Genomic DNA, 19,260 nt, shown 5'->3' with positions numbered 1-19,260 from the left:
CTTCTCTTATACGGACAGATTTTTATGTCCCAACTGAAATAATGTAGAAGTAATGATAAATTTAACTCTCGTTTACGGACACTCTCAGACACGGACACGGACAGCTGTTTTTCAGTCCTAAAGCTTGCTTTACCTCCTGACTGCGGACAGAGCTTGGATTCCAAGACCTGATGTGTTACAAAAATAGAAAATTTAGTTTTGAGAACTGTACAGAAATTCCTTAACACGAAAGAAGACAATAAGGATCTCGTAGGCTACCACTAGCCCAGCTGGCTATCCCTTGTTAGCTGGAAGAGGGTGGATAAACAAAGTAAAAAAATTTAACCTTTCTGATGGGTCCAAGGTTTCCGCGATCGTGAAATTGTATTCGACACATGATAGGGTTAGTAGGATTATTCTCTTCACTTCAATCAGTTGTTCTGTTTCGAGAGACATGGCACCTGAACATAAAGGTTAAGTTGAAAACTGTAAATTACGGCACTGCATAAATGTAGCCTTAGAATAAAACTGCATGGCACATTATTGTATTTTCCTTTTTAGGTCTTATCTACTGTAGTTCAAAGTTGTAAAGAATTTACTTTAGTACAGTAGACTTTATTTAGAATTAAACTACAGTAATACACTTCATTTAAAGCGTGAAGGCATACATAATGCATATTATAAATTTACTGTAAGATTGGGGAGCTTCCCTCCCAATAAAGGACACCTCCCAGATGCTGACAGATTGTTACGTCCCTTCAATGTCCGTAAATGAGAGGTTTCACTGTAGTTCGAAAATGAATTATTAATATACTACATAATAATCTAATGTATTATAGTATATATTATAGTATACTAGTACACTATACCTGCTTCTCTTTTGTGTTTAAAACTAAAACAAGTGACAGCTATGTAGGACAGTAAATGTTCTCTCTGGATTTAACTCCAGCACATTTCTTCACAGGGGACTACATGACCTTGCAAGTTGGGCGACTTGAAGAAAGCAAGTACGCTCAAATGTGACACAATTACTCACGTAGTTTGAAGACGTGTTTCAAAATATGTGAAAACATATGAAATATGCTTGCGTGGGAACTATGGGAATTTCCAAACCTGATGACATTCGAAGAGAAAAAAAAACTGAAAGAGAAACAGAGATAAAGTAACCTGAAATGAAGGCAGAGATAAAAGAAACTAAAAGAGAGGTAAAAGAAAAAAAACTCAAAACTGAAGTAGAGGCAGGGAGAAAAAGTAACTGAAATAGAGACAAGGTGAAAAACAAACTGAAATAGAGGCAAAGAGAAAAGTATACTGAAGTAGAGGCAGAGAGAAAAGTATACTGAAGTAGAGGCAGAGAGAAAAAGTAACTGAAATAGAGACAAGGTGAAAAACAAACTGAAATAGAGGCAGAGAGAAAAGTATAATGAAGTACAGGCAGAGAGAAAAGTATACTGAAATAGAGGCAAAGAGAAAAGTATACTGAAATAGAGGCAGAGAGAAAAGTATACTGAAGTAGAGGCAGAGAGAAAAAGTAACTGAAATAGAGACAAGGTGAAAAACAAACTGAAATAGAGGCAGAGAGAAAAGTATACTGAAGTAGAGGCAGAGAGAAAAAGTAACTGAAATAGAGACAAGGTGAAAAACAAACTGAAATAAAGGCAGAGAGAAAAGTATACTAAAGTAGAGGCAGAGAGAAAAAGTAACTGAAATAGAGACAAGGTGGAAAAGAACTGAAATAGAGGCAGAGAGAAAAGTATACTGAAGTAGAGGCAGAGAAAAAAAGTAACTGAAATAGAGACAAGGTGGAAAACGAACTGAAATAGAGGCAGAGAGAAAAGTATACTGAAGTAGAGGCAGAGAAAAAAAGTAACTGAAATAGAGACAAGGTGAAAAACGAACTGAAATAGAGGCAGAGAGAAAAGTATACTGAAGTAGAGGCAGAGAAAAAAAGTAACTGAAATAGAGACAAGGTGGAAAAGAACTGAAATAGAGGCAGAGAGAAAAGTATACTGAAGTAGAGGCAGAGAAAAAAAGTAACTGAAATAGAGACAAGGTGAAAAACGAACTGAAATAGAGGCAGAGAGAAAAGTATACTGAAGTAGAGGCAGAGAGAAAAAGTAACTGAAATAGAGACAAGGTGGAAAATAACTGAAATAGAGGCAGAGACAAAAGTATACTGAAGTAGAGGCAGAGAGAAAAAGTAACTGATATAGAGACAAGGTGAAAAACGAACTGAAATAGAGGCAGAGAGAAGAGTATACTGAAGTAGAGGCAGAGACAAAAAGTAACTGAAATAGAAACAATGTGAAAAACAAACTGAAATAGAGGCAGAGAGGAAAAAAAACAAAGAAAGGAAAAAAGGAGATAAACAGGCAGACAACAGACATAGGGTATAAAGTACAGGTGAATGGTTGGACGAAATGAATGCATACGTAGATAGAAAAATAGACACACTCAGAGAGACAGGATTATTGTAGTGGATGTAGGAGTTAGTCTGTATCTTTTCAAGTACTGTCATAGCAGTCTGGTATATTTTCTACTTCAAATTTTCCTTATGCAAAATTATTAATTTCTCTGAATAATATTTAGGAACTTCTTCAAGATGCAATTTCTTTCAAGACTGATATAGGCCTATCGATATCATCTCCTCTTAAGTTAATGCTTTACAATTCAGGATTATATGAGAAGCTCTATGTTTCCACTTCTTTCAGAATTCTGTATTCAGTCGTTTAATAACCATAATAATCTCCACAACACGAAATACATTTCACGGACTATCTAAGACTTCTTTCTCTAATATATGTTCATATACAGTCTGATCCGTTTGGGTATGGATAATATTAATTTATTATTATAAAGCTATTATGAGAGTAGGAAAACTTTCTTGCTGGTTATATTATGATTAAAAGATGGTAGTTTCCATATATGACAATCAATAATACATAATCTGAAAGGACTTATGAAAATCGTAGATGATTAAAATGGCTACTACATATCAACAGCGAGCACAATGTCTTCTTTGGTATGCTAAATTTAAGAGTCTTAATAGAGTTCAAAGGGAATTTCAACGTGAGTATGGTGTGCGTAATGTACCTAAATACGATTCCAGATTGTTGTGGTATCGAACATTTATAGAAACAGGTTCTGTGTTAAAAAAAAACATGCAGGAAGTCGCAGGAGAAACCCAGTACGAGAAGCAGCTATCTCATGGCTTGGTCCCCAAACTCCCCAGATCTAACCCTTCCTGATTTCTTCGTGTGGGGTTTTGTTAAAGACATTGTCTATTCACAGAAACCCAGGAACATTGATGATCTGAGAGTAAAAGTTACTCAAGCTTTTCAACAATTCACCCCTCTTATGTTACAACGGACATGGGCTGAATTGCATCACAGTTATGAGTTGTGCAGGGTGCGCAATGGGGGTCGTGTTGAGCTCTGAGGAATCTCCCATCTTTCAGTGTTGTATGCACAAAGTTTCAACAAATAAAGTTCGGTAGTAAATGTTTTACGGTGTTAATCTATCCATACTCAAACGAATCAACCTGTATATACTTATTTAAGAAACAGTGATTGGTTACGGGAATCAGACAAACAATTAAGTGCTCTCCAAAAATCTCTTCACACTTTTGAACACTTGTCTTCATGAGTCACTATAAAGTAAAGGAAAGCAAATAATATGGAAGTTTTAGGAAAGCTGACGGAAGAATTCAACCACATCCTCCGACACATTGAATATAAAACGCACACTGAAACAGAACTACTACACACACAAAGATCTCAACGCTACCAGCTCGTCTCCTTGGCAGCGCAACATGGTGAGTGTTTTGTCTGTCAATTGGTACCTCACAGAAAATATAGTGCACCTTAGGCCTAACTCTTGAACTATTTCTTCTTTCGGTACCATCAAAGAACCTATTTAGTTTTTTATTAACGATTTAGTGTATATTTAAAACGAATTCATTTTGAACTTTATTTGTAAAAACAACGACAATTCATTTTATAATATTGCGTTTGTAATATTCAAGTCCTTGCTTAAAAATATATTTTTTTAAATATATTCTATTAATACAGAAAATAAAATTTGGTAATATTTACTCTGAAAAACATTCTCTAATTGATTTTGTCTTCCTAGAAAAAATTACTTGAAAATAATGTAGGTAATCGTACTAGAGATTTTGATTTATCTAGAGAAAATCAAAACTCGAGTGGGATATAATTGACCAGAATAAATAAAATCCTCTAAAACAATGAAATATTAATCGAATTACTAAATTATTAAACCGTCTTTAAAATGTATTATTGTATCATCTCATCATTATAAATATTCCGCTAGATGGCAGTAGTGTGTGACTTACTAAATTATTAAACTGTGTTGAAAATGTATTATTGTACCATCTCATCATTACAAATATTCCGCTAGATGGTAGGAGTGTGTTATGATCAGTTGTTACAACTATACAATATTCATTGAACTCTATGGACGATAACTAGTCAAGAAGGCTTTATTGATTCAGTTTCATTTTTATTAAAACAGTTGCATTCCACTTCAATTATCATTATATATCAAACAATCTCTGATACGTGACTATCCATAATCTCATGTAGCAGAAGTTATAACATAACCTAAATAATATAAACAAGATAAAAAAAATTTAAATTAAGTATGGTGAAATAAACATGAAACATTCAAAAGGTATTGTATTGTATTGTATTTATTAACATTCCATGGTATTCATGCATTACTTTACAGCTAGAATATGGAACAAGTCAAAAAACTTAGTACTATTATAAAGTCTTAATTTATAGTCACAGTCTAGATGAAATATATACAGAAGAGATTTACAATATAGTCTACTAGTACAACACAAAGTTTTAGTATCAATTTCATGAAGTGTTATTGAATGTCATGAATTCACCTACAGAATAGAAGGCGTGAGAAATTAGGTACTTCTTTAATTTGGCCCTAAATAATCTTATGTTTTGAGTTTCATATTTTATATCGATAGGGAGGCTATTAAAAATTTTTACTGCCATATAACGCACTCCTTTTTGATAGCACGATAGACTTGCCGATGGAGTATGAAAGTCATTTTTTTGACGTGTATTCATGCTATGAACTGTTGAATTAGTTACAAAGTTTTCACGATTACATACGAGGTAGGCTATTAATGAAAAGATATACTGACAAGCCGTGGGCATTATTTGTAGTTTTTTTTAAATAGTCCTACAATATTCCCTAGATTTGGCACCTACTATTATTCTAATTACTCTTTTTTGTAATAGAAATATACTGTTACTATCTGTGGAATTTCCCCAGAATATTATTCCAAAACTCATTACCGAGTGGAAGTATGCACAATTATTATTTAAAGTACAATGTTCGCAAACAAAGAAAGAAATGCTACGGAGGTGATAAAACAAACAAATGCTAGGGAGGTGATAAAAATCAAATGCTACAGAGGTGATAAAAACAAATGCTAGGGAAGTGATAAAAATTGTAGGATAAGCTGCCATGATTGGTGTAAACAAGTTTGTGATCACAGCTTACACAAAGTTTTATTCCATTTTAACTACTTTTTAATCACTTTTGAGTTCATAATTGTTTATAATAGAGGCTCATAACCTGCTTATTGTTCATACTGTATCACTTAACACGTATGTATCAACTCTTATTTATATTATTCTCAGGCATAATTTTCTGAAGATGGCTCCTTCGAGCCGAAAACGTTAAAGCTAATAAAATGTAACAAATAACTACATTATTTGTTGTGTAGATAAGCATAGATGGAACCTGTTTTTCCTCAATTCTCTGATTTGATTGTTCTACTATGTACTTTCTCTCTCACCACCATAAGAATAATGTGATACATAGTAGGCTATTCATTTTGTCATGTGTGTTTTCTGTCTTATTCCCTTATAATTACACAAAACAAAATGGATCGCTGCATTACTATTTACAATCCTGCCGGGATTTAAATAAAAGGAGAGTACTGTTATGATCTACCTTCCTGTAATGTTACGTAACTGTTTCTCGACATCCTGTTGGAGTAACCGCAAAGAAAATCTTCCGAGTATAAACGTGACTGAAACACAGACTTAAGCTATGCATAGAGACCGTATTTTTTGGTGAAACGAAATAGGTAAATTAGGTGTTAAGGGATTAGGTATAGCTTACAGTAGTAAAAGTTTGGAAATATTCAACGTTTCTTTCCTCCATTATTGTATCTTGCACAATAATGAAAATTAATATGTGTAAAACACTGTCCTTCTGCTATACGAAAAAAGTATTTTTACGATTTAAAAAAATTATTTACTTTTTTTATTCAAAATTCAGTTCACTGTGCAGTGATGAAGCGTTTCACACATCACTAAAAAACTATCCAGAATTCTGTGATGAACTTTTTTGTGTATATTTATGCATGCATATCTACAATATGAAGCAAGATCACTTCTCTATATTTGATAGATTATCCGATAAAAAATAAATTCAGTTTAAAATGTGGTCAAATATAAGTATTTTATTACACAGAATAACAAAAAATATTATTTATTAAGGGATGTTGTTGGAAGAGCATGATATTGTAAACATGGCTTTCCGCAATAAAATAAAAGAGAGAAAACATGAAAAAGTTAACAACTTTTCGAGTTTTGAGGGAAATGCTTCATCACTGCACAATGAACTGCCAACTGTACCTAACCTCTTAAACCTGCCATAATTTCGGTGAGTACTTGTGAAATAAGTTGTCAATTAAATGTATTATGTTACGTTATATATAAACGTTATTGTTGTTTTTTTTTTTTTGTAACTGAAAATATTATTCAATTCGTCCTACAATCTGAACATAGAAAGAAGTTCTCTTATCCTCTCTACATGTACTCAACTAACCTGATCTCCTATTTCATCTTTCTAACCATAGTCAATGTAATGGAAATAATAATAATAATAATAATAATAATAATAATAATACACACACATACATACATACATACATACATACATACATACATACATACATACATACATACATACATACATACATACATACATACATACATACAAGGTAAGAATAAGAAATTAATAATAAAATAATTGTGTAGTCTTGTGCAGAAATTAAATCTATGATTCGAACCAGATTCGATATTACATTCCGACTGAATTAGTGGCAGAAAAACAGCATATTTTATTGTAGAATAAGTGTGATAATTTCATTAACATTTCGTTTTATTTTGTGACAGTAAGTTAATAACGCATATTCGTAATTCTTTGTTATGTCTAAAACTTTTAAATCTTTGTCACATCTGTTTTGATCGATAATCTGTATGCTTAATTCAATAAAATTTAATTATTAATTTATGAAGCTGAGTCATGGGGAACAAAATAGATTTCATTAGCTTTGCTGAAAACATCTTGAACTATGTGTAGTCCACCACTGCGGAATGGGGATTAGCATGCCTGACCGTGAAATGAGTGGGCCCTGATTCAAATCCTATTTAGGACAAGTTATCTCGTTGAGGTTTTTCCGAGATTTTCCCTCAACCCACTAAGAGCAAATCCTTGGCGGCTTTCGGCGCTGGACCCCGGACTCATTTCGCTGGCAGTATCACCTTCATTTCACTAGATAACCATAGCTGATGATAAAGCATTGTATAATAACCCAATTAAACAACTATGTATACCTAACGTCCTCACTACCTCTGATTGAGGTTCTGGCTGATATGTATATCTATTATCAGGCAGTACATCTCACTTGATGTGTGTCAGAGAAAGAACAATTTCTGAAGTCTGACTAGTATAATATGTAGCTAGTCGGCGATTGTATGCAATGGAGGGGGAAACGAACTGGTCACCCTACCCCATTATCTCCTGGCCTAGTTGCCTCATGAGTGATGCGTTATTGGTGTCACTTATGAGTAGGCTCCGTATTCCAGCTACCTAAAGACTCAAGTTAAAGGAACATTGGCTATATATTACGCCGAACATAGGTAATGCAACGGATAAGGATATAAACAAACACGTCGTCGCTGCGTGTTCGTGGAGTACAGTCAACTCCCGACATTCTGAAGCTATACTAGTAAACACATGCTTGAGCCGTGATGTTCAATTTCGTCGTGATCTTTGCAGTAAATAATAACGTGCATTCTTAAGTTACGGAACTTGATCATATGCTGATGTTACTTGAAATGATTTAAATTGCAAGAAATTCTTTCAATAGCACATGACGTTATTGGTGCATGATGTAGTACAAGATATTCCTATTGTCCGATATTTTTTTCGTGTTTCATTAGGATATTGCATATGACGCTAACCACTGAAACCCCACTAATTTTCTATAAGTTATACTTCTCCAGAAATTTTCTAAAATGTAGATTATTTAATTTATTAATTGGGATGTTGGCACTGAACAACATGGTAGGCTACACAAATCCATGCTAAACGTCGAGTTAATATCTTCATAATTTTCAGGTTTTGATGGCACTGGTTATTTTGGATTACGTTCAACACACTTTCTGTGCCCTTTGGTATTGCAGTGACTTTCAGTGCACTGTTTTTTTTTTGTCACTTTTACACAATTTTTAAGTAATGTTATCTATATTGACAGTGAAAATATTAGTTCAATATCCTCAAATATGCCCTGCAATATTACCCGCTTGAGCGTCTTACCTAAGGCATTTCACCTCTGCAATGAACCTTAAATCAGCCACAAAGATGTAGTTATTTAAATAATACGACTAGTAAGAGCAGTGATCGATAAGACTATTCACTATGACTGCGTCCCGGTTTTGACTTTCTAGAGGAAGAGGGCACAGGATGTGTAACTATTTTATATATGAATGTACCTATAAGTGCGCTGTGACGTCACATATACTTTGAATCAGGCAACTTCATTCCAGTTTATAGGTAGCTGCAATACGGAGCCTACTTACCAGGTTCAAACCCGTCTTCTGAACCTAAACTACAATGTCTTCACTTCATTTAGGCAATTTGGCGAAATTCAAGATAATATTATCGTAGCCGATATGGTGTTAAAAACGTGGTTTGCTCACAATAAAGTTCAATCCTTAGTATATATGTACTGCCTTCGCATACCGCCATGGTGAAATAGGATTAAATAAATTGGATATTAATCCAGATACGCCTGAAATATTTTTTTGCAATTTTTGTGTATTTTTCACATCTCATTTAATGGAGTATATAACTGAAGTATTTGTATGGTGTCGAAACATTCTAGTTGTAACTGGTTGAGCTAGAAACAGGTGTCCTTTTAAAATGACAGTAGGCATATGAGCATACATTTTGAGGAATAATTTTATACTATGCTTACATGAAAGGAAACAATGTAATTGTTGTAATTTACAATTTTTATTGTTATTATTATTACGTTGTTTTATTATAGTTTCTTTATTATTACTACTAATATTATTCGGAAGAATGATGCATTGTGGCTAAATTCGTTTTAACTCTGGAATGCTTTCGTCATTGAATAGTAAAGTATTACTATTGATACGTAAAAATAAGTAATAGGCGAAAAGAGTGTTGAAGTTTCGAGGAGGAGGTTATATTGGGAGAGAAGTGACGATACATTTAATGAAGCAATTGCTGTGGCAATGTCGAAAGACAGGTTTCAGTTCATTTTCTAAAATCTACATTGTTATGGCAATGACAATTTAGAAAGAAAATAAGACCTCTTCCAAAAATACTAAATGAAAAACAATAGAAACTTATGTCCGTTCAATACCTCCCTCCAGAACGTCACCAGTCCTCCACTTGTAAACAGATCTTGCTTTGCAAATCTGGCTTTCAGGTATATCTCCCTGTGAAGCAGACATAATTTCAAAGGAAAAATTGTTCCGGTGCCGGGTATCGATCCCTAGATCTTTGGCTTAGCGAAGCAACGTGTGCCGACTAGCTACCCAGCAACTACACCCGACACTGTCTCAACTTTTCCCTTCATATCCACACACCTCAGTGGGCTGACAAGACGCCAGAAACCCAATTTTGAGTGCACACGAACTCTGTGTGGCATTTGTAGGCTGCATTATAGTGATACGTCTATATTTGAGATGAAATTTCGCCAGTAGCATAATTTTCAAACGTAGATAGCATTTCATGCAGGAAAAATCCACTAAAATTGAAAAAGCGAAACAATTTAAAAATATATAGGAATAACCCTACTGTCCTTTTAAAAGTACACATAAGTTTTCGTCATTGTCATGTCGCAATGAATAGATATTTCGAAAGCATTGTGGTTTGACGTTATATTTATGTTTATTAGGAGTCATTTTATCTACAACAATTTGTAAAGTAATTCCGAACTGTAAAAATATTTAACATTCTTATCTGATTTGCGTCTCGGATGCCATAGCTGAAATAAACGAACAGTTCTCACGTCCATATCTCAAATTCAACGGTGACCAGAACTCTAATTACCAGTCTTACCACACCTAGCAAGCCTCTACTCTAATTAAGACCAGTGATAGTGACACCTGTGAAAAATCAAATGCGTTAACTGTAGGGAGAGTAATTTGAAACATTGACAACTGTCCTTTTAATAGGACAGTAGGCATATCTGGGTTAATGAAAATAGAATATCTTCCAATCCATTGCCTGAAAATGGCGGAAGTTTCATAGCTTGACGACTTTTAATTGCTGATTCTTAATAGTTGTTTACTTTCTTATACATTTTTAATACAGTACTTTTTTTTTTTTTTTTTTTTTTTTTTTGCAGTTCATCTTTGACATGCTGAGACATGCAGTTCTTCTGGCTTGCGTTACAATCAGTCTTGCAGCTCCACACTGGGGGTCTAAATCATCGAGCGGTGTCTCCATAGAACAACGCATGCTCCTTCCAGAAGGTCGCTCAATTCCAGACGAGATGTTCGGACCTGAATACATTTGGGATACAAAAGGCTGGCCTGTAAGAATGGAGGAACCTGCCCCATTGACTTCTACCGGCGCTGTGAGACCTCCTGCATGGTCACGCCCTTCAAGTTACGACTCGCCGATCTTCTTCAGAGATGATTCCGAAAGACTAGTATTTCCTAGCAACCAAGAGCATAGGAAAACTAAACCCAGTGAATTCGATATTGAACAGAGAATGTTGCTACCGGAAGGATATACAATTCCTGACGAAATGTATGGACCTAACTACATTTGGGATACCAAGGGTTGGCCAACATACGTAGAAAATGTACCGGAAACAGTTACAAATAATTTAAAAACCTTGACAAGAAAATTCTTCGCTCAAGATTCCCCTATTGTTTTTCAAGACGTTCCCACATCTTCTCGACATTTCGGATATCCTCAGCAGAACTATTTGAAGAGACAAACGAAGACAAGATGAATCTTTCACCCACCTCAGGCAATTCGGACCGGAAGTTAGAGCTGTCAATGGAAGAAATCTAATGAACATTTTGGATCGCTTTATTATTTGGAAAGTTGACAGATTTTGTAACAAAGTCAAATCAGAATTTGTACACAACATATATACCGTACTTATAATTCAGTTTATCAATTGCTCATCAACAAGCATATAATTTAAAAAAAAACATACAGGACATGTGTCACGTGCAGTGTTTTCCACTAAATATTGCGATTGCCAATTCTGAGATAAAATTCAAATAATAACCAATACACGTTATATAAATGGTTTACCCGACATATATCATTTACCACTTAATAGCTTAAAATAATCGAATCTTGGTTATCTAGTAATGTATAAAAGTTTATTACAGAAATATTCACCTCTAATATCACTAGGCATTTGTTACCGAGAAAAATAAGACAAACGTTTCTTATTTTTAATTTACATGGTAATTCCGATAAGTCAAATGAGTACCGGTACTATAGATGATTCCATGTTAAGAACAAAACACTGTTTCATATGCCTTGCCTAGTACATTGTAAAAGCTTTCTGGCAGGTTGGCGTTGCTATTGTAACTGGTCATTAGATGGAATAGCCCCATATGCTCAATGCTTTTTTCTCAATGTGAAATCCTCTATAGAATATTTAAGTATCTTAATATCAAAGACGGACATCTGTCGTCTCCATAGTTTTGATCTAGAGGCACTTTTTTGTTTCACAGTGTTCTTTGTAGTATTTTAAAACAATTTATTTTTATAAATGTAGTGTTAGAGTTTGTATATAGTTTCACCATAACTGAAAAAAGCATGAAAAAATGTATAAGAATCCACATTATCTAAATTTCATCTGAAAGTCAGATGTCCGCCTTTGATATTAAGCTACTCATTTATTCATTTGTCCAGTCTTTGACTTATGATACACAAACCATGTTACATTATGTTATTCATATGTTCAATATAAACTGTTTTTTTTTCAATAAAGACCTCAAGATGCCTGACCAGTCGAAAAAGTTTAATTCATATCGTCACGTGAATGCAAGAACTAGGTAACTCGAAATTTATAGCATAGCAAAAATCGCACAAAATATAATCCAGGATCTAGGTAACTGATCGAACGATACCAGCTACATCAATTTTCCAATCTAACAAATAGGTAAAAGAAAACGAGACATATTCCTTAGTGCAATAAATAAGTAGGGGAATATGGGGCAGGACGGGGAAGGAGGGCAGGACGGGGTATAGCCTCTATCTTCCCAACAAGTAGTGCAATCTACCGAATTTTTTTTAGAACTTCGTCAACTCATGTAAATATATGATCACACAATACTTACTGCCATTCCTTGCATCTGTTGTATGTTATTCGGTTGCTGCATCATATTGTATCATTCATTTGCAACTTTAAAGTGTTCTTTTGTCACACGTAAAGTAGAAATGAGATTTATTTAGATAATCTATTTTAATGTCACATTATAGAGTGCTTACCTGGCTTTTAATTCCGAAACTTTCTTAAATTTCGTGCGTTATTTTTCCTGCCAATACCTCATAACTTAGAAATTGTGACTGTGGGGCAAAACGGGGTGGGGCATAACAGGGCAGTACGTCCTACCCCACGTCATATTTAATTAAATTTAACCTCTTGTTGTTTGTCAGAAGAAGGTTGGATTAGACGCGTATCATGTCTGAAATGGGCTCACAATTGTTGCGCAGGAGTACACAGTGAAGACGAGGATGCCACGCACATTTGCGTATTTTGCGAATCACTTTTTCTCAAGTAAGCTTGTAAAATGTTGTAGCCCCATATGTGGGGCAGAACGGGACAAAACACACATTTCGAAAACTAATTTATTTTAAGGTTATAATGACCGGATTTCAACCGAAGTGCATATATTTTTTTTACTTGTTTACAGTGTAATAAAAGCATATATGAGGAGCATCGTTTCAAAACGTATTAAGTCCCCCAGTGGAGGAAATTAAATTTGTTACTTTCTATTTATTTATCTTTCATGCTGTGAAGTCTGATGGTTCCAAGTCGTCATATTTGTAAACTGTGAAACCAATACTTAAAAATGGTTTTGTGTAGTGTTTTGAAAACTTCTCCGGTTTACGAGTAATCCAATTTTTCGTCGTTCGTGTAGAAAAATTGTAAGGGGTACATAATACGTTTTGAAACTATGCTCCTCATATGTCATAAAACCCATACATTTACATTATTTGATACCAAATAAAAGCATTCAAACATTAACTACCCCGTCCTGCCCCATGTTCCCCTAAATAGGCAATGTCATAAAATATGAAAAATCAAGTTAGGTCTACCTAGTTCTTGCATTCAGGCGACGATATAATGTATTAAATTTTAAGGGGATGCGCTACTGAAAAATGACAGTTTTTGAAGAAATGTCATTTTCTTTTATTTTACTCTTTATATGCTAAATTCCAATGCTCCATTACCACAACCTGTGTTTCAGCTATAATATGCACTATAAAAAACAAAGAAAACTCTTGTTTTAGATTCCAAAAAACGGTTTCCAAAAATAAACGTTATTTTCAAATTTTATTTTTAAAAGAGTTATTTCTTGACTTAGATCATTGAGATTTTCCTGATTAATTAATAATCATGATCATATTATGCTGTTAAAATTTCAATCCATTATCTCTTAAAATGTAGAAATTAGAAAATTCAGTAGCGCATCCCCTTAATGTAGCCTATGCATGATTTGAACAGTCAGTCTCGCAGCAGTTGTTGGTTCTTGCGCCATCTGAAAGGATGTTGAGGACGCCATTAGGAGTAGGTGATTTGTTGAGGATATTATTAATTCGTAGCAAAATTTCGCAGCACTCCACAAAAACGAAGATTTCCGTGTGTCAATTGCCTGATGCTGAGTCCATGGGTGTCCAGATAAGAGTCGAGCACTCAACTGGAAGTGATAGGGGTGGAGGGAGGGGTGGATTTGGCTCCATACATGGTCGTGATGGCATAGAATGGGTCGTGCCCCTCCATACATGCGAGATGGCAGAGGAGATAATGATCGGAGACCAGGAATGCCTCCTGGACCAAGCATGAGGACTTATGAGGGCCCATCTATAGGCTAATTCACACGGGGATAGTTTACAGGAGTCAAGTGCTAGGAGCAAGTCGACTTTCCTTCAACTTTCCCCGTGTGATATGGTCGAGACAGTCAAGTTGTGACTTGGCGGTCAAGTAGAATTTGAGTTGATGACTCGTCAACTTGTGTGTCCACTTTCCCATCACGTGACCAACTTGACTCCACCACTTTCCACGTGTGAATCCGAACTTGTAGCAACTAGGCAAGTAGAAAGTTTGTAATTTTTGGCCTATTGTCGAAGTAAATTAATAATTATTAATAATGAGCGCCCCTAGGTGGAATTCCAACAATATCATAAAGTTTTTGGAAGTGTTTGAGATGTATGAACTTCTATGGAATATACGTGACAAAGAATACCTCAATAAAAACAAGCGGGAATTATTATTCCAAAAACTAGCCAGTGAACTCATGGAACAAAGTTTCGAAAACATAGACGTAGAAGTGGTTATAAAAAAGTTAAAACTCTTAAAACAGGACTCATTCTGAGATGTTTCCTGTATTCTGCAGGATCTTCTTCACCTAATTCATTCAAGAAGGTATTAGATGCACCGTGCATAATTCTTCTACGAATCCATTTCTTAACCCATGTTCTCTTTTTCTTTTTTTCAAGAATATTTTGTAATTCATACAATAACAAGGCACCAATTAGGTGCACACAAGCTTGAATATGTACTGGTGGCATCTTCAGTTTCACCAAACTAAAAATGCCAGTTCACTATTGATTTTTATTAACTATAACAGAATACAAGAATTCAAACACCACTACGAATACAACATTCAGCGCGCGCTTTTTTTCAAGCATGGTTTCAAGTTTAATGTCTCCGTGTGATCACAAATATAGCATCAAGTTTAGAGACTTCAATACTTGACTCCTGTAAACTATCCCCGTGTGACTCGGGTTTATGCCACCAGTGCCCTCCTTTGAGCATAGTACTATCTACGGCCACCACCTCCATCTTCCAGTTACGGTGCTGGTGGACACTGAATGCCAATTGTCAGCCAGTCTGTATCCACACTCACTCCCAGAGGGCCACTACCTGCCTGCTATTGGAACTGCTACTGGTTCCCTCCTGCAATACACCATAACAACATGAGTGACAATCCAGACTTGCAAGTACCTTCCTCCATTGCTCACGAGTATGCACGAGTTGGAAGCACTACTCACCTGAGTCACAGTTGCACCACTTGGTGTCCAAGATCCCGCACTCGCATTTTCAAGAGCCGGGCAGAGAGCCACCCCAGTAATCCATGCGCTGGTTGTAGCGGGACACCCACCACGATGATGGGTTGAAGTTGCCCTAAGGGGCTGAAAAAATAATATTGTGACGAAATGCAGTCACAAAATGGGTCACCATCTTGGAAACTGCACTGTGGGCTAGAAGAGACTGCCTGCTTGGTATCATAAATCTATTGAATTCATTTTATAAGCTGTATTGAAGACTTCTTTCCTGTTTGCACTCAGCTATTCAGTTCATAAATTATTTAAATACTAGCCGTACCCGTGCGCTCCACTGCACCCGTTAGAAATAAATATAAAGTAATTACATAATTAAAATAGGACATTTGATCCAGGGAACATTCGTGTTTGATAGAAGAATAAATCGTTTAATATGTTACTTAATTTAAATTGTATTTAAATAATTAAAATGCGGTCATTTTGGTCCAGAGAGCAATCATTTGGTGCAACGACAATTTCTTTAACATGCTTCTTAATTGTTATTACATGCAACCATAGTTTAATGAAGATTGGCATATCATTTAGTTTTAATGTGTATACTTTATATTACTTGCTATATGTTTCAGAAGTTACTGTAATAACATTGTAGAATTATGTCCATCTAGAGAAACTACACTTTCGAATAGTGAAATAATAATTAGACAATTAATTAGCTTCCGATATTACTTCATACGAACACAGATATATTCTCTGTAGGCTATGTTTCATAGCTTTCGATTGTTGTTGTCCAAGGCCCCTTACAGACGAAGTCATTTGTTTTTATTTCAGTGCATCGCCTTAGATGGCGTAGTTATTGTAATTTTAAAACTCATTTATATCATTAAATATCAGTCGTATCAAAATGTTGTATAGAATAAAACTTATCGGAAATTATTTTAAAGAAACTTTTCTTATGTAATATTTTTCATGAAAATAATAATAAGCGACATATTTCGATTTATTTAATTCAGGCCCCCTTATAACCCCCCTTTTAAATAAAGTATTTTGAATGCCATATAGCCTAAAATCTAAGTTACAACGAACTTAATTTATATTCCAATTTTCAAATAAATCGGTTCGGCCATTATCGCGTGAAAAGGTAACAAACATCCACACAGACAGACAGACATACAAACAAAAATTTCAAAAAAGCGATTTTCGGTTTCTGGATGGTTAATTATACATGTTAAAACCAATTATATTTGGAAAATTGAAGATTACCAGAAAAGTTTTGGCTACAGATTTATTATTAGTATATATTAAAAAAAAACAAAAAAACAAAAACAAACAGATATAGCTCACAAAAATAAAAACTAAGATAAGTCAATGACTGAACAACTCAAATATTCTAGAATACGAACTGTCAAAATAATTTTTTAATGAAATTTTCATCTCGAAAATATACCACATTTTCATGATAAAATACACATTTTTGGTCAAATTTTTATTACAGTTTTCATAAAATCGATAAAATACATACAATTGTAGTATATTTCCTTCAATTTTAATGTATTTTATACTATGTCTTCATTTAATTAAAATATTCACGCTATTTTTCGTGTTGCGGGATAGATCTGGGTCAAATCTTCGGACTCTCATGATGAGATAGCAAAACGAAATACGATAGTACTACTTTTTAACTTCGCTTTAGAATATGCCATTAGGAATGTTCAGGATAACAGGCAGGGTTTGGAATTGAACGGGTTAAATCAGCTTTTTGTCTATGCGGATGACGTGAATATGTTAGGAGAAAATCCACAAACGATTAGGGAAAACACGGAAATTTTACGTGAAGCAAGTAAAGCGATCAGTTTGGAAGTAAATCCCGAAAAGACAAAGTATATGATTATGTCTCGTGACCAGAATATTGTACGAAATGGAAATATAAAAATTGGAAATTTATCCTTCGAAGGGTTGGAAAAATTCAAATATCTTGGAGCAACAGTAACAAATATAAATGACACTCGGGAGGAAATTAAACGCAGAATAAATATGGGAAATGCGTGTTATTATTCGGTTGAGAAGCTCTTATCATCCAGTCTGCTGTCCAAAAATCTGAAAGTTAGAATTTTATAAAACAGTTATATTACCGGTTGTTCTGTATGGTTGTGAAACTTGGACTCTCACTCTGAGAGAGGAACATAGGTTAAGGGTGTTTGAGAATAAGGTGCTTAGGAAAATATTTGGGGCTAAGCGGGATGAAGTTACAGAAGAATGGAGAAAGTTACACAGCGCAGAACTGCACGCATTGTATTCTTCACCTGACATAATTAGGAACATTAAATCCAGACGTTTGAGATGGGCAGGGCATGTAGCACGTATGGGCGAATCCAGAAATGCATATAGAGTGTTAGTTGGGAGAGTGGAGGGAAAAAGACCTTTAGGGAGGCCGAGACGTAGATGGGAGGATGATATTAAAATGGATTTGAGGGAGGTGGGGTGTGATGATAGAGACTGGATTAATCTTGCACAGGATAGGGACCGATGGCGGGCTTATGTGAGGGCGGCAATGAACCTTCGGGTTCCTTAAAAGCCATTTGTAAGTAAGTAAGTAAGGTTGGATAAAAAGTAATGGCAACAGTTCGATATTTCTACCATGGCTTTATTCACAGGGGTACAACATTTACGTACCTTCTATATAGTCGCCCTCCTTATTTATTACCTTTTGCCAAATGTTTGGAAGGCGTCGTACACCTTCAGCGCGTCCATCTTTGTTGATGTTCCGTATTGACCGCCCTATAGCACGGATAAGTTCATCTCTGTTATTGTACCGTGTCCCTCGCAGTGGTTCTTTCACTTTGGTGAAAAGATCGTAATCGCATGGGTCACATCGGGTGAGTACGGTGGATGTTTCAGTAGTCCGCGTTTTCCGTCTGCCTTGGAGGTACAGCGTGGTGCAGTATTACCCCATCAATGTCATACGCCACAATGAACATCACTTTCACAGAACTTTGTGTAGGGCGCACTTTCTTCGGACGAGAAGAACCTGGATGCTTCCATTCATTTGATTGAGGTTTCAAGTTTGGTTGGTTCGTATGAGCGAGCCCAGGTTTCGTCCATAGCGACGATTCGTCCAAGAAAGTCGTTATCTTTCCTTTGGTACCGGTCCAACAAGGCCTGTGCGACTGAATAGCGGTGCCATTAATTGTTAAACCTCGGTAACCCAGAAGTCTTGCAGAATGTGGAGCACAGTTTTGTGGCATACTCAGACTTCCGCTGCTAACTCACGCGCGATCAGTATTCAACAGGGAAGCAAGGAGTTGAACTGTGTTGTCATCCACGCGGGGTCGTCCTGTACGGAGATTGTCCTGAACGGCATCCCTGTCTTCCCGGAACGCTTTAACCCATCGTGCCACTGTGCGATATGGCAACGCTGCATCGCCACATGCTTCACGCAGTCCCTGAAAACATTCTTGTGCACTACGACCTCCTGTCACTTCAATTTTAATCCAGGAACGTTACTCTAGTTTTGTAAACATGATCTTAGGGCGCTCGCACTATCCCTATGAAAGTCAACGTTCTACACACTGCAGTAGATTGACAGAGGACTGTCGCCGCTGGCTGCACTAATTCATCTAACAGTCCTGTTCATGTCCACAC

General features: G+C 35.6%; 1 protein-coding gene across 1 annotated transcript; it reads left to right on the top strand.

Annotated features, from left to right (window-relative positions):
* The first annotated feature begins 3,678 nt into the window (after positions 1 to 3,678).
* LOC138713855 (uncharacterized) lies at positions 3,679 to 11,462 on the top strand. Its single transcript, XM_069846311.1, has 2 exons — positions 3,679 to 3,793; positions 10,706 to 11,462. The coding sequence occupies exons 1-2, from the start codon at positions 3,791 to 3,793 to the stop codon at positions 11,318 to 11,320; spliced, it is 618 nt and encodes a 205-aa protein (XP_069702412.1). The 5' UTR covers positions 3,679 to 3,790; the 3' UTR covers positions 11,321 to 11,462.
* The last annotated feature ends 7,798 nt before the right edge of the window (positions 11,463 to 19,260 follow it).

Source organism: Periplaneta americana, chromosome 14 (assembly GCF_040183065.1).
Source record: "Periplaneta americana isolate PAMFEO1 chromosome 14, P.americana_PAMFEO1_priV1, whole genome shotgun sequence".
Lineage (NCBI taxonomy): Eukaryota > Metazoa > Arthropoda > Insecta > Blattodea > Blattidae > Periplaneta > Periplaneta americana.
This window is presented reverse-complemented; position numbering and strand designations above follow the sequence as displayed.